Genomic DNA, 22,113 nt, shown 5'->3' with positions numbered 1-22,113 from the left:
CACACACACACACACACACACACACACACACACACACACACACACACGCCCAAATCAGCAAACACAAGACTAGCATGCCTGTCCTAGCGGGCTTTCTATTGCTGTGATAAAGACCTTGATCCAAAGCAGCTTGGGGAGGAAAGGGTTTATTTGCTTGACACTTTCTGGTCATAGTCTATCATGGAGGGAAGCCAAGGCAAGAACTCAGGCAGGGCAGGAACCTGGAAGCAGGAGCTGATGCAGAGGCCATGGAGGGGTGCTGCTTACTGGCCTGCTTCCCATGGCTTGCTCCCTCTGCTTTCTTACAGAACCAAGGACCACAAACCCAGGCATGGACACAGTCAATGGGCTGGGCCCTCCCACATGAACCACTAATCAAAAAAATGCCTTATAGACTTGTCTACAGGCCAGTCTGGGAGAGGCAATTCCTCAGTGGTCTTCTTCCAGAAGACCCTGGCTCGTGTCAAAAATACTAATCAACACAGTAAGTATAAAAGATAAAATAACAAAAATATTAACATCATGAAATAGAATTCTGAAACGATAGAGGCTTCATGTCTCAAGCCATTATGATGCGTGAGTAACATTAAAGGGTAGAGATGGCACAAGTTTCAAAGTCAGTGGCAACAAAGAAGTGATTTTCAAAGTACAGCATATTTCTTTTCAAAAACAAACTTACTATTCTTTATAAAGCATTATATAGCAATAAACTAACTCAGAGTTTCCCACACCCTAATGCAAACTGGCTAAGCCTAATCACAAAGGCCTAATCTTTAATCTGTCAAGAGAAATCCTGAAAATGATTAAAGGAAAAGACAATCTGGAGAGTAATATGGGTAGACACAGAAGGAGCAATCAGTGAGACTGAAGAAAATCAAGCAGCTCTCCCGAGGTGGGGGAAAAAAAACCCAAAATCAAATAACAATTTAAGCTGATACATGCATTTGACAGGTGAGGTAGAAGAATCAGAAGTTCAAGGTCACACTAGGTTACATAGGGAGTTTGAGACACACACACATACACGAACCAAATTATTTATACATATATGTACAATGTACATGTATAAGTATATGCATGCGTGTATCTTAAAGTGGCATTAGACTTCTCAAAAACAATGCTGGCCACCAAGAGACAACTATATGACATGTGTAACATACATGCATATATTAAATTGAGAAACATGGAGGCAAAGAGCTAGGGTAATACTCAGATAACAGAGGTTGTGAAGAGAAAAAGGTGATGGAAAGAACAAAGCATTAAACAAACAATGGGCAAAGGTTTACCCAAGCTTCTGAGAAGTGTCGTAATATGGGAGGGAAATTACACGGAATGCCAACAGGACACACAAGGAAGAGCCGTTCAAGATGTACATATCCTACTATTTTAAAATTCAAGGAAACTGGATACAAAGGGAACACTAAGGACTTTCAGGGAAAAAGACCCATTACCTTAAAGAAGCAAGAACCAAAGGAAGTGACGCCCGACACCTCAGCATCAACGCTGATAATGACACCATAGAGAGACAATGTGTGACTTTCCTAACATACTCAGGGAACATCCTTAGAACAAAATGATATGTGTCAGGTTTGAAGACATGGCTCAGCGGCTGAGAGCGTACTGTCCTTCCAGAGGACTAGGGTTCAGTTCCCAGCACCCACATCAGGTGGCTCACAAGTACCTGTAAGTCCAGCCCCAGGGGAACTGATGTCCTCTCTGGCCTCCTTGAGCACCGCAGTCATGTGCACACATCACACACACATACACACACACACAGAATGAAAACCAAACTTAAAAGCAAACCAAAAAGCAGGCGGTGGCCCATATTTAGTTCACAGTCTGCAGCTTGCCAGGGTCTGAGGGGAGTACTGGCTAGAGGGAGTACACGGATACACTGGACATAGGATGGTACAGGCCTTGCTGAGCTCACAAAATTTGAGCAGGGACCTGACAGAGGACAAGTTACAAGCTCCTGGCAAAGGGAAGAGAAATGCTACGGCCAAAGAGGAGGGAAGAGACAGAAGAATGGCTAGCAGGAGCCTGGTCACAGGGCCTTGTGGTGAGGCTGAATGCAGTGTTGTAGCAAGCCACTGTGACTTGGCATCTAGTTGCTGAGACCCTGAGCGAGATGAACCTTTCCACAGCCATCATTCCTCATCAAAACAGCTTAAATAAATTACAGCTACTATAGAGGGTGTTACAGGACTCAATGACAGCTGTCAAATAAGCATTAGCTAGCACTGGAGTCCAGCTGGAGGCGCCAGGAGATGAGAGCAGCAAACGACATTTATCCAACTCACCCACAATGTCCACCACATCCGGCCGGATGAGCGGCTCCCCACCCGTGAGACGGATCTTGTCCACACCTTCCTTCACAAAGAGCCGAGCAAGGGTCAGGATCTCCTCTGTCGTTAGGAGGTCAGCTTTGGGGGTCAGAGACACACCCTCCTCAGGCATGCAATACCGGCCTGAGGTGAAAAAAGGGGGATGAAAAGGTAGGCGATAGGGTGGCAGGCAGGTGAAGATGTCCGTGCTCCTTAACAGGCTAACAGTAGTCCTGAACCCCATCTGAGAGGTACAAACTTATTCATACTCCTCACCTCCTTGTAATCCAGCCTTACTATCCCTCCATCAGGAAGGTGAGGGTATGGGTAAAAGATGATAAACTAGAAGAATGGAAATCCTGGCTCAGAGCAGGGTCATGTCTGAGATACTGGCTCCTTCAATCTGAGGGCACCCGGGCAGTCTAGAAAGGCCAAGGCCTTGGGCCTGTGTCTGACACCATAGTCCATTCTCGTTCAATCTAGCTGTGGCAAAGTTTCCTCTTTTGCCCAGGTCATGAGATGAAGACAATACTTTGGCGTGGTGAAAGCCACTGTCCTCTGCTACCGCAGTATCCGCAGGTCCAACGGATGCACAGACTTGCATCAGGCTGGAAAACCTAGAGGTTCTTTTTCAAGATGAAGGAGCAGATGAAGGTAAAGAGGTGAGCTGTGGAGGCAGGGGCATGGTTTCCTACCATCACTTCCTGCAAGTCACCTTTATCAGGAGTCAGGCTAGATCTGCTAGACTCACGGCATGCCCATCCCTATGGATGGGCTGTATGTGGCCCAGACAGCTATCAGCACAGCCCATTGCAAAATCACAAACAAAACATTGTGAGACTTTTTACAGTTCTGTGTGTGTGTGTGTGTTCATGTGTCTTTGCAAGCGCATGTGTGAATGTACAGGTGAAAGGTCAACGTGGAGTATCTTCCTCAGTCACTCTGTATCTTATTTTTGGAGACAAGCTCTTACTTTTATCGAAGCCTGCTGGTTCAGCTAGGATAGCTGGCCAGGGATGGGGTCCCCCTACCTCTGCCCTCCCAGCACTGGGATTATAAGAGGGCACCTCCAAGCCCTGCCTTCCACAGCTTTTTTTTTTTTTAACATTGATTCTGAAAATTGAATTCAGGGTCCCATACTTGCATGACAAGCACTTACAGACTGAGACACCTCCAGCCCCCCAACAGTTTTTTGCATGTGAGTTTGTGCTTTTGTTTGTTTCTTTGGAACCCAGCTGCCAGGTTCTCAGTGTGAACTCTGCAGACATCAACATCTTCTAACCATATAAGAAGACTGGAACTGCCCACTGGAGTCACAAAGTCAAATGCACACACTGAATGTACACCTGGATTCCAGACTGAAGAGCCAGTGAGAACAACAGAAAAGCTCATATGCACTATATTGTTTGGCTAAACATTTACCAAATACGCATGCATTTACTTACTCAATTCTTCTTATTGTGAAATATAGTAGGAGGGCAGGAGGGGAAACGAGGAAAAGGAGGGAACAGGTAAATGAGGATAAGAGGGAAGGGAATGGGCTGGAAAGAGGGGAGATCCACACTGGAGTCGCCAGCAGTGGACACACCCCAAGAACACCCCTGGGATTGCACAGTGAGTTCTGTGTGTGGGTGTGGCTGCAGCTGGTCCAACTCAGGCATGGGGTATCTCACAGCTACATTTATTACTCCTCTGCAATGCCTCCCCCCCCCCAAACCCTTGGCCATGTCCTGGCCTTTGGGAACTGAAGGGGAAGGAACCCTAAAGAAAACGGCCTCAGACCTATCCTTACCCTAAACCTGATCTCAAGGAGAGCCCAACTTCCATAATTCGAAAGCTAACTTCAACCCTGTGTAGCCACTACAGGGTGACCAGCCTGCCAATGTGGAAGGTGGAAAGGAAAAGGGAGGGATGAGGAAGATGCTTTTGGACAGGGAATGGCTGCAGACATCACTTCATCAGAGGGACAGTGGCCCAGAGCTGTCCCAAGAGGTCACTCACACCGGAGGTTGCACTTCTCTGTGAGAGAGATCCGCAGGTAACTGTGTTGCCGGCCAAAGCTGTCTGTGAGGAAGGCGGAGAAGGGAGCTGCATGCTCCTGCAGGAACTGGAGCCTCATGGACAGCCCCTGCAAGGACAGGGACATAATGAAGCCCTTGCTATTGACTTTGGGAGATATGCAAAATGTCCCAGCTGTGGAGAGCTGGGGCAGCCCAGAGCTGCCTCTCCCTTAGCTTCCAGGGCACCTCTAGCCCTTCCAGTCAGCCACAGTAGCTAGCACTGCTCCTCTCACTGACAGATGGAAGGAAAGAAAAGGACCACTGAGATTGTACAGACATCTTTCCTACAGGATTTACCCAAGCCAGGTGCATTCAAGCTGGAGGTGGGTGGGAATTCTAGATTCTTCTTTACAGTCCCCATTTTTGCATACCCTATCCGGTGCTAGAAGGATTAGTCAGCCATTGTGAGGCCTAGGGGAAGATTGCTACAGGCTCAAGAGAGGAGGTACCTAAAAGAAAGTTTGGGGCAGAATGCTAGCTACAGAGAATTAAGTCATTAGTGAGTCATTCCAGGTTGCAGTTCGTCATGGCCAGAGGTGCTCTCCCTTCTAATTTAACTTGTGGTTGCGCAAAGACAGGGGAGGAACCAAAGTAAATCCAGGAACTGGGAGTGAGAGGACCAAGGAACATGACTCAGCAGAAACCTGAGAGCAAGCCTGGCCAAGGAGTAATTAAGGGGCTGGCCATCAGCCCAACCATCCAACACACACCCTACCGAACTCCCAGCTGGCCAAGCAAATTTATCACTTGGAGGCAGCAAGGCCCATCCCTGACTCTTTTCTCCTCCTACACCTCATGACCTACTTCCACCCCAGGCCACTTTTCCTCTAGCCTCCTGGAGGTGGAGCGAGCCTCTCCCACCCAAGGGGTCCAATGCTGCCCACAGTACGGCAAACCGCTGTGTAACATCTAGGCCCGCATCTAATGAAAAATGATAGCTGCAAACCCAGCTGCACAGAACCACTCCCAGACAGGTCTCTGTCAAACGGCTTAGCTCCATCTCAGTTCTCAATGCTGGCAACAGATTTACTGCAGAGCTTTCAGGATAGCTGCAGTCCTGCTGACTTCCTCTGAGGGCTGAGAGCTGCACTGTGCAGCCAGGGCCGAGGAAACTTTTAACCCAGAAGTGACAATCCTGGTTCTGAGTGCAGATTTGGGGACAAGTAACCCTGAATTACAAACCTGGTTCTAGCGATGGACCAAGCACCCAGATCCTTTTTTTTTTTTTTTTTTTTTTTAAGTTCCAGGCATGTCCCTGTTTTTGGATGTTGCAACATGACCTTGCCATCTACAAAGTTTATTTGCTCAAGAATCACCCACCCCATAATTTTTAAGTTCTGACTTTGTGTTATCTTGGGGCACAGGCAGATTGCAGGTTGTGTAATGGGTATGGCCAAAGGACTAAGGCCATTCTAGAGACACCGTTCCTCAATGTCTACCTGGACTGTTGAGAAAAGGTACCCCAGAGAATTGGAGTTTGCCCCCAAGGGTCTCATGTTGGGAGAAGGAAAAGATGCCAGGCAGAGGGGAACCTTGCCTTCCTACAGTGACTTCACACCATGTTATAACCAGCCAGACTACTTTGCCTCAGACTGGGGCTGAGACAATGACAGGTCAGTGATGGACAGGACCACAAACATGCCCAGGACTGCTCAATTATGCACACTTCTTGCCTCCTAGTTGAGCGTATACCTCATGTCAGCACCCCAAACACAGGCTTGTTGGGGGAGGTGTCCACTGAATCTCTTTGTCCCTCTTTCTTAAGTGGCCACATTAAATAAAACTTTTTTTTTTTCTGTTTTTCACTATTAATTTGTCTTCTTGAGGACAGTGGCCAAGCCTGACCTGCCTTCAGTGGGGCATGGGCTCTGACATGACTTCACAACAGTTGGATGCCTGCTTAGCTTCCTCTTCTGCAAAGTGGAGACAAGCCATCTAATTCAACGCAAGTGTCCCTAACAGTCAGTGACTGTATGTGACTGCCATCTGTGATGGGTGACAGTGTCTACCATCTCGATCTAGAAGTGCGTAGGAGACAGGCCCCTCTAGGCATGTGAGAGACTATCTAGATTAGATTAACTGGGGGGGGGGAGTAAAGTGCCCGCTTTACAGCGTGAGGGCCTGAGTTCAGTAACCAGAACCCATGTTTTAAAAGCTAGGGAGAGAGAAACAGGCACATCCCTGGTGCTCACTGGCTAGCCCTGGTTCCTAATAACAGACCCTGTCTCTAAAACAAAGTAGATGGCACCTGAGGAATGACACCTGAGACTGCATCATGGCTTCCAAACACAGGAACACATGAACATATATACATACCACATACTACAAACACACACACACACACACACACACACACACACACACACACACACACACCTCAAACTATTAAATAAGTACTGCCTCATGCTTGGTCATATGGCTCTCTCCCTTATGCCCTGAGAGTGAGGGTCTTTGCATCTGTGGCTCCCCTGAGACATGGATTTCAAGAAGCTGGGTAGGCTGAATGTGAAGGGGAAAGACCCTCCTGGCACCACCACCCTGTTTTCCTCCTACACCTACTTCCTGTCTTCAACATCCACTTGCCAGCTTGTGGTCCTTTCTAGAACTCAGAACATGTAGGTGACTTTGCCTTACCCACTCACCGGGTCCTTTAACCCCACCACAGACAGCAGGCTCGAGCCTCAGCCTCCAGAAAGTCAGAATAGAGTTCCAGAGAAAGAAAACGCATACCTGGAGCTAAATCTGTTAGGGAAGATGTCTGGCACACCTGAACAATGATGGCAATTCCTCATACTGATCCAAGGGCCCCTTACCACCACCCCCATGGCCAGCTCCCACAGCAGAGCCCTGTGGAGGGCAGGTAGAGAGTCCCTATAGGAAAAAAAGGGGAGGGGGGATGTTGCCCCCTCTGCTCCTGCCCACCGGCAGTTCCGTAAAGAGCTGAATGCATATTCTGACCTCACCGATACTATTCTCTTACAGATGCCCATGCCCTATGCTCCTGTACAACGTGACACGGTATAAGCCTCTGGCTTTATAGACAGAGAGCAAGGGAAAGTAGGAACATAGATTAGAAGCCAGATAAAATTAGAGGCCAACAAAAGATAAGATCACAGGTCTCCTTGTGTCTTGCTCTGTCTGCAGTTCTACCTAACTCATTAAATGTGCTTCAAGCAGCCAAACACAGTCGCTGGCTTGGCTGACTGCATGCACTGTGGGGAACACTGTGGAAATGCTTAGAAAGGCTGAGGGAGCCCTAGCATCCAGGAACTCTCAACTGGTGGAAGGCAGCCCCAACTGCGAGACTCAGAATACCACATCCAATGGCACAGTTGACAGAACGACTGCTCGTCCCAGGTAGGAGGGGCCTAATAGGCCTTACTACAACATTTGCCACAGGCTGAAAGGATCAATAATTACCACACACATCAACATAACTGTACCTCCATTCACCAGGCTGAGCGTATAGATTAACACATGGGGACACTCAGCTCTACAAAACCTCGTGATGAAGACTTTTAACACTCTCATTCTAGAAAACACACACCCTAATTCTCTGAGAGAAAAGGCTCCCATGGCTAATAAGGTGTGGGACTGATTCAAACCCCTGATTCCATTCTGGGGATGGTACTAATCCTGCTATATCAGACATGCCCTCACCATATAAAAGACCCAGTCCAGCATCTGAGGGGAGAGGGCAGCACAGGCGTTAGGGTTATTCAGTTCTCGCTCCTCTGCCTTAGAGGGACCTGAGAGAAGATACACTCAGTTCACATGAGGATGAAAGGCCAGTTAGTCATGTCGCACACGCCTGCTCACAAAAAGGGCAAAATAAACTATGAAGAATTTTTCTTCTAATATCTTTTTTTAAAGCTCTCACAGTGGCTGCTGTTTCCCTAGCTTTTCACTCAATCAGATACAAAGGTCAAGGGTTTGGAAAGCCCTGTAACAATGAGCCTGCTTTATCTCAGGATCCCAGAGAGGCAGGTCTGGTGAAGTGAGCAACTCTGGCATAAGCCTGCCTATATCTTGAGCAAGACGGGAGAGTCAAACATTGTGAAATTCAGAGTCCCCAGCACATCAAACTCAGGAGGCGGAAGAGAAGTAGATGATAGACATGAAAAGGAACAGTTTCCCCCTGCAAGGGTTTCCTTAAAGCTTTACACAAAACAACAAACTTAAAACCTACTGTAACTGGAAACACTCTCAGAGGTGCAACGGAGGACTGAAGGACTGTGCCCCGCACTATGGCTGGAGCTCTTGACCTGGAGCTCGGTCTTGCTCTGTCCCTGACTTAAAATGAGGCCAAACCCTCCCAAGAGAAACAAGATAGGTCACAGAGCCCTGCCGCTACAAACTAACAACAGACTGTGGGTGCACTTGCTAACCATATTTTTAGTCCTTGTCACACTAAGAAGAAGGTGCATCCTCCACTCCCGAGGTGAAGAAAAAAAAAATATATTTAAAAGGTTGGGTGGAAGGGAAGTCTGTGGTCCCTATTTCCTGCAGCGCGGAGACCCGGCTAGGGTCAGGCAGTCCAAGGGAAACTCTGAGGAGTCCCCCCCGCCCCCCCCCCCCGTTGGGTAGGGGTGAACTCAAGCAACCCATCCATGAGTACCCAGGGTCCTCCCCAGAAAAGTACTCCAGGACTGAGGGTGCAGTCTCCACACTCCAGGGCGGCATGCTCGGATAGACCTCCAGGTAGGTGTGTGCAGGTGGGCGGGGTGGGCTCACCTCCCTGGCAGGTCTCGCGGGCTCCCCCGGGCGGGGCTGCGTCACCGGGGCCCCCGAGCTGCAGCCCCGGGCACCGGACCTCAGGAGCCGCCGCAGCATTCGGGACGCAGGCCTTAACGCCATGAAGCAAGCAAAGGAAGTGCCGGGTCTAGAATCGGCCTCCAGAGCACTCTAACCCGGGACTTGGCTCGGGGTCATTTCAGAGGGGAGGAGCGGAGGGCGGTGCTCAAGCAGCCAATCAGCGAGGGCGCCGCTTCGCGTGGCCATCTGGAAGTTGTAGTCCATTGGCTCCATCCCCCCCCTTCCTTTCCCACTTCCAGGCTGGAGGCAAGAGTCAACTGTGGGAGAGCTAAGCTCTTTCAGCTTTGCCTGGTCTTGGACTTAAGCTCTCTTTAGATGCAGAATTTAAAGGGTGGCATAACAACTTTCAGGCAAGTTATACATTGTGTGTGTGTGTGGGGGGGGGGTGTTGTGATCCTATACGGGGTCTCACTGTGTAGCCCTGGCTGGCCTGGAACTCACTTTGTAGACCAGGATGGCTTTAAATTCACAGAGATCCTTCTGCATCTGCTCCCGAGTGCTGGGATTATGGACATTCGCCACTGAGCCAGGGGTGAGGTGGGGGAGATTTTTTTTTACTTTTTTAGAAAACTTTTTAAAAAAAATTATTATTATTATTATTATTATTTTATGTGTATGAGAGTTTGCCTGTATATTTGAAAGTGTACCACGGTGCATGCGGTGCTCGCAGAGACCAGCAGAGGGCGTCGGATCCCCTGGAACTGGAGTGACAAAGGGTTGTGGGATGCCATATGGGTGTTGGTCCTCTGGAAGAGCAGTCAGACCTCTTAACCATTGAGCCATCTTTCTAGACTGTTACTTGTTAAGTTAGCTACGTTATGACATATTCTTAAATCAAGTGATATTTCAATATATCAAGATCTGAAAAAATGCCAGTGAAATATCAATCTTCTATTTAAAGTCAACTTTACTCACTTTCTTCACTTTAGCCTGCTCCAGCACCTGCGTGTAGGACCCCTCACTCAGCCCCCTTAACATACACACTGCTCTAGTTGTGTCTCTATAGTCTTGGCTTCTCCATTCAGAAAAGATACATGAGAGGAAGACACAAAAAAAGTGATGACACTTGAAGTTCGTTGGGAGTGCACACAGGAGGCTGAGTCAGCAAGATTATTGTGAGTCATGGTCTGCTTGATCTACATGGGAATTTGCAAGCTGGTAATGGGCCACAGGGTAAAGCCCTGTCTCAAAGGGGGAAAAAAGAGGGGGTGCTATTCTCAAACCTGCTAATCCAACGACGTACTCAGAAATCTTCTGCTATGAAACTGATAGAAGCAACGACCAGTACAGAGCATCTGTGTGTTTGAGCTGTGTGTTTGGAAGTGGAAATGTGACTTATAATCTGGAAGAACTGAAGATTCCTAAGAAAGACAAGAATAATTGACTTTTACAAACACAGGCTGGTTATTGGAAAAGTGGGGATGGTTTTAGCCTTATAGCCAGATACACCTTCCCTTGGTTGTTTTCTGCTATCTGAACTTTGAGTGATATCACACACATACAACACACACAAACACACACACACAAAGGTCAGCTTGAATTTGAATAGATTTGATGATGGTATTTCTGTCAACGGGGCCTAGGGACCCACTGAGAATGGCTAAAGTACTGCCCACTGCTAAGGCTCTCTATGCCTGCATTTGTCAGACGAGCTGGGAATGGGAGTGAGGAAACCAAAACTTATTTATTTGCAGGTATGAGGCCTGAAAAGCCTTCAAGAGAGCATCCAACCCAGGAAAAGAAGCCATTGACATGATGGATTTGATCCCAGAACAAGTCTTTGGACCTCAGAGGCAGATGCCTCGGGTAGCTGCTCCCTGGAAGGGCTACACCATACCGCTAAAAGCGAGTCCTGTGGCCATATCTTCTTGGAGAACAAACACTGAGTGTCCCCATGGAGAGGGGAAGCTCATATTGATGTCCAGAAAAATCACCTACTGTAGGAAAGCTTTCCCATGCACTTCCGTGGACCATATGAGGCCATCGCTTTTCCTGGGGGACTTAGATTTGTTGTAGACACTTCCACCTCATGGTGAACCAGCCACGGAGAGAGATCTCAGATGTGTGGGCCATTCCTGGTGTTTCGAGAATTCCTTCCCTGGGGAGACTCCAAGTCTACGCCTTCCTCCTAAGGTGTGTCCTTCTAGTGACAAATTGGATCCCACCAAAACTTAACCTGGCAAACAATGAGTCTGTTGGGCTTCTTTACTTACAGGGTGTGAAGGAGCAGTTCTCCACACAGTGGCAACCCTGGAAAATCTTTATCTGGCAGGAATGATGGCTTCCCTGTAGCTGTGGAGAAGGAGACTACTTCCTAGACTGTGTACTCGAGACACCCAGGAGCCACCAGCAGTTAGGGCAGAAGGGTATACAAATATGTGGGAGAAAAAGTAAAGTCCTGTGGCCCTTCCTACTCCCTCCCTCTGCAGGCCTGGTGGTGACAGACCCTTGAAACCAGGCACACCTGATCTAATGAAGATGGCAGCTGTTTTTGCTCAGAGGACCAAGTTCTACAACCCCTGGTTCCAGATCCATGAAGGGTGGTTGCCAGAAATTCATTCTATGTTGTCAGAAGATGAATGCAGCGGGCAAATACCCTTGAGTAGTCACTTTATTTCTTTAAAGACACCACCAGTATATTGCAAGGAGACACCTGTTGATGGTTATCTTGGAGGACTTGGGGTGTCCTGTTCTCCACTTTCCTCACTCTTGACATTTTTTCTACCCAAATCTGCTTCCTCACTAAAAGGTTAACTCCATGATCTTCCAGTCTACACTCAGGCTTTCCTTGGATCCCACCAGTGGAAGGCATGCCGGGGGGTGAGAGGGAGCAGAGGGCAGTGTGGGAGAGGGACAAATGGTCCTGTGCCGATCTCCCTGACTCTGCTTTCTGACCTCCAAGCCAGGGAAGGCAAGGGATGACAACATACAGGACAGTTTTACACTGAAAGCCAAGATGCTCTATGCAACAGCAACTCCCACTCGGTTCAACATTCAATCTGGAAACTACCATTTTTTAGGGGCTCAGGAGATGGTCAAATGTTTGCCATGAAAAGATGAAGACGTGAGTTCAGATTCTTTAAGCCCCAGAGGTACTTATAATCCTCGCAGAGATGGGAGGATCTCTGGGGCTTCCTGGCCAGTCACTGTTGTGGAATCAGGGAGTTCTCGCTTCAGTGTGAGACTCCATGTTTAAAAAAAAAAAATAGGTGAAAGGATGAAGTCCAGTGGATAACACTTGGCATGCAAATATAAGGACTAGAGTTTGGATTCCCAGGACCCACATAAAAGCAGAGCAAGTGTGGTGAGCACGTGTTACCTTAGCACTCAAGAGGCAGAGGGCAAGGAGCCCTGGGCAAACCAGCTAGGTAAGCTAGCTGAAACCTGTGAGCTCCGGACCCTGCAAGAGACCACACCTCAGTAAATAGAGGGGAGAGCAATTGAAGAGGACACCCAATGTCAACTTTGGGTTTTCACACGTGTGCACATATATGTTCATGTACATTGGTACATACACATGCATCCACATACATAAGAACATGGATATATGCTTATGTAAGGGTACATACACACATGCCTGCACATAAGCATGCAAAACATTAAAAAAAAAGGATTGGTGAGATGTGTCAGTTGGCATGAGGAAAGGCATGTACTACATATAAGCCTGGCGATCTGGAATCCCCCAAACCCATGTAAAGGCGTGAGGAGCGAACGAGATCCACAGAGCTGTTCTCCGACCACCCCCATACATACACATACGATGTGCACACGTGTATTATGCACACACACATAAAAAATTACTTTAAAAATAAATAAATAAGGAAAACAAGGGGCAATAGACCTCTGGCCTCCATACACATGTGCCCATGCACACACATGCACACATACGCACACATGCACACAGAGACAGACAGGCAGATACACAAACTAAAAGAAGAAAATTTGCGTGGACTCCCCAAGACAACCAAATCCACTTTCTTGGGCCTGATTCCTACATCAAGTTCGGGTTTGCTGCCTTTGGTTAAACGTGGTTGGAGCAATTAGTGGGTGGAGATGGAAGCAGGATGCTGACATTTTTGAGAATGTTTCTTTGAGCGGTTGCTGCTCCTGTGGGTACTGGCCAGGCTGAGAACACTCTGAGCCAAGTTCCCCTCCTGGATCAGGCAGGGAGGGGCGCACCTTCATGAGGGAGGCCAGAGAGGAACTGCGAGGAGCCCTGACTTAGCACTAGGAGCTCTGATTGCCAGCCTACACTTGCCACCATTCATGACTGAGCCTAGGGCCAATTGCTCAACCTCTCTGGCGTCACCCTGTGTACTAAGAGAAAGCTGCTTAGCTGTTTATCTTCACTGTCTCACAGGGTTGTAGCTACAGTTTAAGAAAAAGAGAAAGAAAAATCTAAGATTAAAAAAAGGCTAAGGAATTGGTCAAAGATCATATTAAGTGCAAAGCTGAGACTTGAACCCAAGGCATGGCAGAATCCAGTCCTAACACAGCCCTGGCCCTGACCACACCCTTGCAAAGAGTTCTTTTCATAAATTGTCTTTCAGGATCCCTTAGCCTCTGCTCTCATGCAATATAACTTAAGAAGCACTCTTCTTAAAACAAAAAACGAATTGTGTGTGTGTGTGTGTGTGTGTACTCACAGGGCCCCACAGAAGCCAGAAGAGAGTGTTGAGTTACAGGGGGTTGTAAGCCACCCTACCTGAGTGCTGGGAACCAAACCTGGGTCCTCTGGAAGAGCAGCAAGTGCTTTTAACCATTGAGCTATCTTTCCAGCCCCATGATCAATATTTTAATCTACTTCATGAATAATTTTCTTAACTACATGTGCCCTAAAACTTGTTGCAAAAACAAAGTGTGGACAATAAGACAAAAATCGAAACACCTACATCAACAATCCTGCAGCCTGGTAATTCCCAGCTATGTCTAAAGTTCACTGCTCATTTGTAGGGCAATTTTCCCCTTGTGTACATGGTGCAAGATTAATGAATAGGAAGGAACAATGATTGTACAGATACATATGAGAAGAGACAAGTAATTGAGCTTTCTATTTGAATTGGCTTACAAAGTTTAATCAATGGAAAGAAAAAGAACATATGAAATAGCAAGAGATTAATCTTGCTCCTCCCTGGCTTTTGTAACCATGGGTCAAAGGGCAGAGGCTGGGGTAACAACTTCCACTTCTCTTTCAGTTCCCACTCTTGAGTGGGGCTTATGCTGCAGGAAGAGAAAGCCAAGCCAAGCCAAGCTCTTCCCAACCACTCAGCCAGCCATGCCCAGTCCCCTTAATCCTGCAAGGACTCTCATTGATTTGATCCTGCTAATCTCTAGCTTGCTCATGCCCACCTTCTGTGCACTTTAAAAGGCCTTGACCTTCCCTGATTTAGGCTCTGAGATTTGCTGAAGGAGCCAAGGAGTCATGGGTGTGGTTGGCATGCCAGACACCTGTAGCTGGTGCCCTGCCCACACTCTCCAGGTCTTCCAGAGTTCAAGGCAGCTGGGGTTGGCAAAATCACAAGAGAGTGAGCTGTGACCTTCCTGCATGCTGAGGGTTTTGCCCTAAGAAGTTGGTTGGCAGAATCCTTGGCAGGGATTGTCCTCAGAAGAACTCTACAACCGGGCATGGAGTTGGGAGATAGATGAGTCATGGAGTTCCTCAGTGGTCCAGGAAATGTTAGCTTTAGGAGTGCACCACAGTCTTGCCCAAGAGCATCTGCTTTCCTTCTCCCTGTCTCCCCTGTGCCCTCAGTGGTCATTATAGCATTCACTTTTCCCTAAATTAAAGAGCCAGTAGTTCCCATTTCTTGTCTGAGTCAGGTGCTGGAGAAATACAAACTAGGACAGAGGCTGGAAAGGAAATTATCTACACCAGCTTTGCTTCCTTCTCACCTCCCATTTCCTTTCCCACCCTCTTCCTGGGCCTGTCACTATGAAACATCCACTCTTTTTGCGAGTTTGTCCTATCATACCCCATATCCCCTTGGAACACATTGGCTCCTGGGTCAGCCCTCTCCCTCATTTTCCCCTACCATGTTACCTGTCATGAGCGTGTTCAAAGGGGAGTGCCATCTTCACCATTGCCCTTAAGAGTCCATGCCCACAGAGCCCTGCCTCATTTCTCTTCCGTTCTCACTTGGCCAGGGCCCCACATCCATCTCTTGCATTCGGGCGTCTGTTCTGAGCACACTTCTCTTCTGTTCAACCTTCTGCTGGGCGGAACCCTGTCTTAGCACGTGGGTGGTCACTTAAGCATGCCCTCAGATAAGTCTTTGTAGCAGAGGCTTTTCCTCTGAAGAAATTTGGCAGAGGATGGAATAGAGACAAGGAAGGGAGGAGGCAGGCTGAGATCCGGAATGGACTGTTTTCATATGGGTAAATGCCCTAGTTAGGTGGTAATGTTAACTTTACACAGCCAAGAGTCACGTGGAAAGAGATTATCACCTGAGGGACTTCCCAGATCAGAATGGCCTGTGGCCATGTCTGTGCAGAATTGTCTTGATTATTTATTGATATGGGAGGCCCAGGCCACTATGGGTAGTGTCACCATGGGTAGGTGATCCTGGGTTGCTTGAGAAAGCTGGCATTGAGAGCCATGGGGAGCAAGCCTAAGAACGTCCCAAAGAACAACACCACACACACACACACACACACACACACACACACACACACACACACACAGTTCATTTTCCATTATCTACTTATAGTGGCTCATTACCACCTGTGATTCCAGGGAGATCTGATGCCCTCCTCTGGCCTCCACAGACACCTGTGAACATGCATGTGCATGCACACACAAATAAAAAATGAACTTGAAAGGATGGGGAAAGGAAACTTTCAGAAAGAAAAATCTAGAAGCTATTGGGAGAGGGAAGAATGAATTCTGGGAAAGTCCATCAGGAAATATCTACTCTATTTCACATGCTATTTCACATAGCAAACTATTCAGGCTTGTTAAGGTAACTGAAGTCAGCATTATGATGTGTGTGTAGGAGAGAAACACGTAGTGGCTCCAGGCTCCTTGTTCCACTATGGTTCCCAGCAACCGGAGGCTGGTGACAGGAGTAGAGAGGGTGAGCAATTGGATTGATTTGGAGCTGGCATCTTGCCAGGTATACATTCTGAAAGGACGGCTGGGCAAGATTCAAGCGGAGGGTTATAGAGTGTTTGGGGTGATGGATGGGGGGAGATGTGAGTTTGGAGAGAGCTGATAGATTAGATAAAGTGGAGCAGGTTCAAAGACTGAGAGCTTAGATGAACTCAGAGAAGATGGCATGAGGCTCAGGAAGGCTTGGTGCCTACACAAGAGACAGTGAGCAAAGCTAAGGAGCAAGAGAAAGCTAGTAAGAAGGGAGAAGGGAGAGGTTTAAGCCCCTGGAAGCATGCAAGTGGCCAGGTTCACCCCTGAGGACCTGCAATTGCCAGGCTCTGCCCACAGAACCCTATGGGCCCTAACAGCCAGACCCAGCCCCTGCAGGTGGCCAAGCACCCCCTGCAGAGTAAAAGCCCCAGGTCAGGGCTTGAAAACCCACCAGTCCCCACCCTAGAACTCTCCATCCTGGAAAACTCTCCTCCCCTCCCCAGGAAACCCTATATGAACTCTATGTCTTCTACTCAGCTGCCTGCTGTTTCTTGCCTGAGCAGAGGCAGCCACCCTCCTGGACTTTTTCCTCTCAATAAATCTCTTGTGTGAGGTATGTTGTGCTGTGTGAATTTGTGGTATTCCTTGGCTCCCAACTTCCTCTCCCTTCAGCCCTGTAACGCTTGCACTGGGAAAACTTCCCTCAGAGCAGAGCTGTAACACTTTCACTGGTAAAGCCCTTTGTAAATGGATGGCTTTTCTATGCCCACACTAGCTCCCTAATAATGGTGAGGTCTTATATTTATTGTTCGCTTATGGCACTAAGCTGGGCAGATCCTGAGCTATTCTAACTTGACTATACTGGCTTGGCCTACTTCCCAGCCATATGGCCTGTTACCTGGCATCTTTGCCTCACCTTGGCTGCTTCTTTTCCATCTGTGTTCCAGTGGTGACTTCCCCCTCTCTGGTCCCCAGAAGTCCCGCCTCCTAATCCTGCCTCAGCTTATTGGCCATCAAATTTTCATTAAAATCAATCAGAAGGTGATGGGGAACAATGTTTACAAATCATTGAGACGGGTGATGCTTCATGAAAATGATAATGCCAAAGTCTGGCTTGAGTCAGATCTGAACCAGCACAGAAATCTGCATTTGAATGTACAAGCATAATCTTTACACAGTGCCCAAAGCGTTGCTCTGACAGTCTTTCCCCTCGGAGCTGTAACACTTAAACACTGGTACCGTCACTCTGATAGGCTCTCCTAGTGTCCACGCTCCGTCTTGAAGTCTATACACACAGCAGACTGACCTTTCAGCTCACTGATCACTTCACACCCCATCCACCAGTAAAAATTAGGTAAGTTTCCCCTTTGGTCAGTGTAAACATCTCTCTAAGCCTGAGAAAGTGACCACTGAGCATCCAGAACCCTCTGGGACTCTTGGAGGTGGACATAACCCCAGCCAGAGTCTTTAAGGCCACAACTGGCCCTCTTCACCTGATTATGTCCCTCTACCCTGGGAGCTGCAATCCTGTAGTTTCCTTAGGCCCAACTGGCCTATTATATCCCACTATGCCTTCCTCTCCCACCTCCCCCTCAGAGCTTCCTTTAACCCCACAGCTCCTCTAGGCCCTCAAGGCTTTTGTGACTCCATTCTTCAACCCATTCTTGTGGATTGTGGATGAGATCCCCCCACCACTAGAGCTCTGCTTTCATCCTCACCTTCTGGCCTCCTCTCCTTCTGGCTTCCACAAAAGCCCTGGTACCAAGCACCTAATCTCTCCTCATAAACTTCTGACCCCAGCTGAGTGTGGTAATGACCCACTAAAAAACTTGTCTTCCTCTGGCCCTCTGGGGACTGGAGTCCTTGGAAAGGCCTTGACTACAGGCTGCACTGACCTTTTTCCTCCCATCCCCCCTCTCATCTATGAGAATGGTGTCTTCCATACCCTCTCATTCCTCCTTAGGAAGCCTCTCAGAAAACCTCCAGCCTTTCTGCCTGATACCTGACATGAAGGACCCTAAATTTATTCGCTTTTGCGATTAAATTTAGCCTCAATACCTCTTAGATAATCAATTCAAATGGCCACCTAACCGCACCTTAGATTCTAGTTTTATTCAGGACTTAAACAACTCCTGCAAGCAATCCAGTAAATGAAAGATTCCCCATTTCCTATTTCTCATTTCTCCTCTCCAAGCCCTGTTTGTTTTTATCTAGCCATCATGTCATCCTGTGCTCCCCCTGCCCAGGAGAAATATCCTGTCTTTTAAGTTAGCATTGATGGATGGTAAGCTTGTTGTGAAGCTGAAGTGGGGACCTAGCAGGAGAGGGGAAGACAAAGGTCTAGACAGGCCGGCTGCGATGTGCACACCCCCAGCACACACTAGCTGCTGGCTGGTGCCTCTCTCAGCTCTTTCCTGCGGCATCCTCTGCCTACAGTCAGGGCTCAAAACTTTCCTATCTTGAAGACTTCTTTGTTCTTAGCTTTACTGGATTCATTTTTTGCAGGGATTCATTGTAAACATGGAAACAATGGCAGAAATCAGTCAGGCTTAGTTGAAGGTATGAAGAACGGTGGCCACCACCTGTTTGGTTTCTGACCGGTCTTCTTTCTGTATGTGAGCTTGCTGCGTTCCGCACTTACTGGTTTTGTCTTTGTTTTCTCTACCCCTGCCAGCCCCCGGTCACTGCTGCTAATGCTACTTGCTATGGCTGCTTCAGTGACCAGAGATCAGAATTTATCTCTGGGCTTTCTGGTCACTGAATTCAGTTTATGAGAGATAGGATTTAAAAACAGTGCCTGCTTAATAAGGTATTAAAGCAATATATCCGTGCATTCTTGCACTGTTGGAAGCACTCTGCTGGTTGAGGTTGTAGTTTGCCTGGTCCAGATAGCCATTCTGAGCATTAAGAAGGACTCCTTCTTTCCCAGCAGGGCCTCCTGCTCTCTGCTTGGCTTCATCTGGAGAACATCTTTAGACACAGATGCCCCTAACCACATTTGCTATCTGGCCGCTGACACGGTTCCCTGCTAGTGCCCCCCGCCCCAACTCTATGACAGGGACACGCTGTATAATGCAAATCAAGCATCCTTAAAGTGTCCAGTTCCAACCAATTATGTAACCTATCCTTGGAGCCTCCACCCACTCCCCAAGGAGCACATAGCCTTTGTTCTCTGGAATTAAAGCTAAATTATCCACCATTGTGATGTGTGATCCCTACATGGTACTCCCCGGCCATTCCAGGCAAGCGTCTCCTCTCATGCCCCTCTTGACATCGTGGGCTGCAGGGAGACAGCCCCCAGGCAGGAGGAGAACCAGAATGTACAAGGATGCACCTCTGGCCATAGCTGAACTTCTTGTACACAAATCGAAAAGGCTAACCTTTGAGTCACCTATTACCTCCTGTTACTGTCCTCTCCACCTGTCCCACCTTCTAACATAGAAGGGTCTCCAAACACTATTCTCTCTCTTAGGTAGCATTGGCAGAGGATGCCACACTTACCTTTCAGTCATGCCCGTGTGTCAACATTTCAAACTGGCTCAGGTTGACTCTCTTACGCTGAGTACAGATCATTTGTTTCTGCTGTCTTCTGCCACCCATTATATTTGATTCCAAATTCCAGAGTTCACCTCTTCAGCTACCCTAAGCATCTGTCCCTCCCCACCTACTGGATGAAAGTCCTCTCTCTGACTCCTGGAGCATGCTGTGCTCTCTGGAGCCCCACCATGTGGACACTTGCTCTGCTCCCTCTGTTGGAACCCTCCCTATTTCCCTGCCTCCTCGCTTTAGGAGCTGCCTGCTAAGGAGCTTCCTTCCCTTCTGGGCCCCTGTAACATTTTCCCTAGTATCTCTCAGCTCTGTCCCGCAAGTCTCACACCTTCCCTCTGCCCTCCTGAGCTCCAGCCTCTCAGCTCTCACTTGGAACTTATAGGAAACCCCTCAAGTGGAGCTCATTTCGAAGCCCTTCCTCTTTTCCTCCCTCCATGGACTCAGATTTGATTAAAGCCTTGCTCTGTTACTACAAACAACTTGGCCTCTGTACAGTTCAATGTCCAAAACTGACATGCTCAATTTTCGATGGTGACAAATTCTGCCACCGTACAAATAATTTGAAAATCTTTTATATAAACTTGCTCTGGTTATGCCTGAATCAAGAGCCCCCAAAACACAACCACCAGGAGTCGAGACCGTTGCAAAACACATGAGGATCTTTTTATTACAAGCTGCAGCCTGGCCTCACACCCCCGCCACTGAAGCGGTGAGAGCTGAGAGCCCTGTGCTCAGGTTAGTTGGTGATTGGTACCTCCTAGGGAGCCCAAAGCAGGGGAGTCCTGCCTAGCAAGCATCTATTGGTCGAAACACAAAAGGGATGTTGCATTTTGAATTGATTGGCTATAGGAAGGTCCCTAAACCATTAATGACCTGGTGTCCCTCCCTAGGGGGAATGGGCCGGTTTCCTAGCAACTAGTGGGCGGGGAAAGATTGCATTAAGCAGGTTTCTTTTCCCAGGCTTTAAACTTTTTGGTCTCTCACTCTCTCCTCTATTACTGCCTCTCTACACCTGTTTGGTGTAGCGCTTACATATGGATATTTAATATCCAAGAGACCTCGATTTCTAACCAATACCCCCATCCTAGTAGGGTCAAGAAATTGCTATGTAACAATCAGGCTGTCCAAGGCTGATTCAGTTTCCTATGTCTCCCTCATCCTTCTCTTCCTCACTGGGACTCTCGGGACTAGGTAAGTCTGCTTAGAAATCTGTTGTTGAAGAAATCTAGACAGAAAGTTTTTGAGGCAGGGTGTGGCTAGTCGGATTAAGAAAAGGAGGAGAAGGGGTGTTAAGAAGGGTAATATCCGATTCCATGCTGAACTGTCAGTGATCCGCCAGCCAGAGGCCTCGAGCTGCTTCTTATGTTTTCGGAGATCTGTCTGGAGTTGCCAGGTTTCATCTTTTACGAAGACTATCTTCTCTTCGCCCCCTATGCTTGTTTTCTCTATGACGAAAAAGAAGATTGCTATGAAAAGCAACCAGAAACTTAAAGAGGTTACCCATATTAGTTTTGTAAATACAATGGGACAAATCTGGACTGCCCTATTTGCATATCAGCTACTGAATAACACTCTGGCTGCTTTGAAGAGTTCCTCCTGGGTCAAACTCACAGTCACCCTTCGAAACCTCACCCATCAGACTCTCACCTCACCTCTCATTAACTGCTCTGAGCCAAACACCACTCTACCCCTTACCTCTCCCACATCTCTCTGGCCTCACAGACTGTTTTAACTTCTCAGAGACACCCTTTATGGGCACACTGGATCCCTCAGACTGTAATAATACTTGACTCTGAGCACGGCCACTTAGCTGTTATCCGAAAACATTTACAATGCCTCAATTATCTGTGGCATTCAAGTTTACTACTTGCTAGCCACTGGGTGGTCTGAGACTTGTGCCCTGGTCTTCTTTTTCCCAAAGCGGGGGGGGGGGGGGGGGAGTGAAACCTGCTGAAAAACCCTTGCCAATTCCCGTCCCCGGGTTTATATTAGCAGGGCATGAAAAACAAGTGGTTCAGGCTACACCCTTTCTCACAGTTCTCGGTATAACTGCTGGTGTCTCTACCGGAGCAGCAGGACTGACTACTTCTCCAGATGCTTACCACCTGTTTCCATCTCAGCTCATATAGGATCTTCATCAGACCATCCTTACCCTCCAGGGACAAACAGTCTCACTGGCTGCCATCCGTGAAGATTTGATTTGCTAACAGCAGAGAGGTGTTCTTGCCTCTTCCTCAGTGGGGCACACTGCTTCTATGTCAACCAGTCAGGTAGTAAAAGATAAGAT

At 47.9% G+C, this 22,113-nt stretch overlaps 1 protein-coding gene across 3 annotated transcripts in view; it reads right to left on the bottom strand.

Moving 5' to 3' along the window:
* Mocs1 (molybdenum cofactor synthesis 1) overlaps positions 1 to 9,281 on the bottom strand; it is a 23,601-nt gene extending 14,320 nt beyond the window's left edge. For 2 of the 3 annotated variants that reach the window (XM_055613988.1, XM_055614003.1), the window contains exons 1-3: positions 9,116 to 9,281; positions 4,323 to 4,449; positions 2,298 to 2,465 (exon numbers count right to left, since the gene is read on the bottom strand). In XM_055613988.1, coding sequence (XP_055469963.1) covers positions 2,298 to 2,465; positions 4,323 to 4,449; positions 9,116 to 9,238 — 418 coding nt within the window. In that variant the 5' untranslated portion in view covers positions 9,239 to 9,281. The other variant, XM_055613996.1, reaches the window with a different exon arrangement.
* Positions 9,282 to 22,113: the final 12,832 nt, after the last annotated feature.

The sequence above is a fragment of the Psammomys obesus genome, unplaced genomic scaffold, assembly GCF_907164565.1.
Source record: "Psammomys obesus unplaced genomic scaffold, mPsaObe1.curated_primary_1811, whole genome shotgun sequence".
In the NCBI taxonomy this organism is placed as follows: Eukaryota; Metazoa; Chordata; class Mammalia; order Rodentia; family Muridae; genus Psammomys; species Psammomys obesus.
The sequence above is the reverse complement of the archived record's forward strand: the minus strand, read 5'-3'. Positions and strand labels throughout refer to the sequence as shown.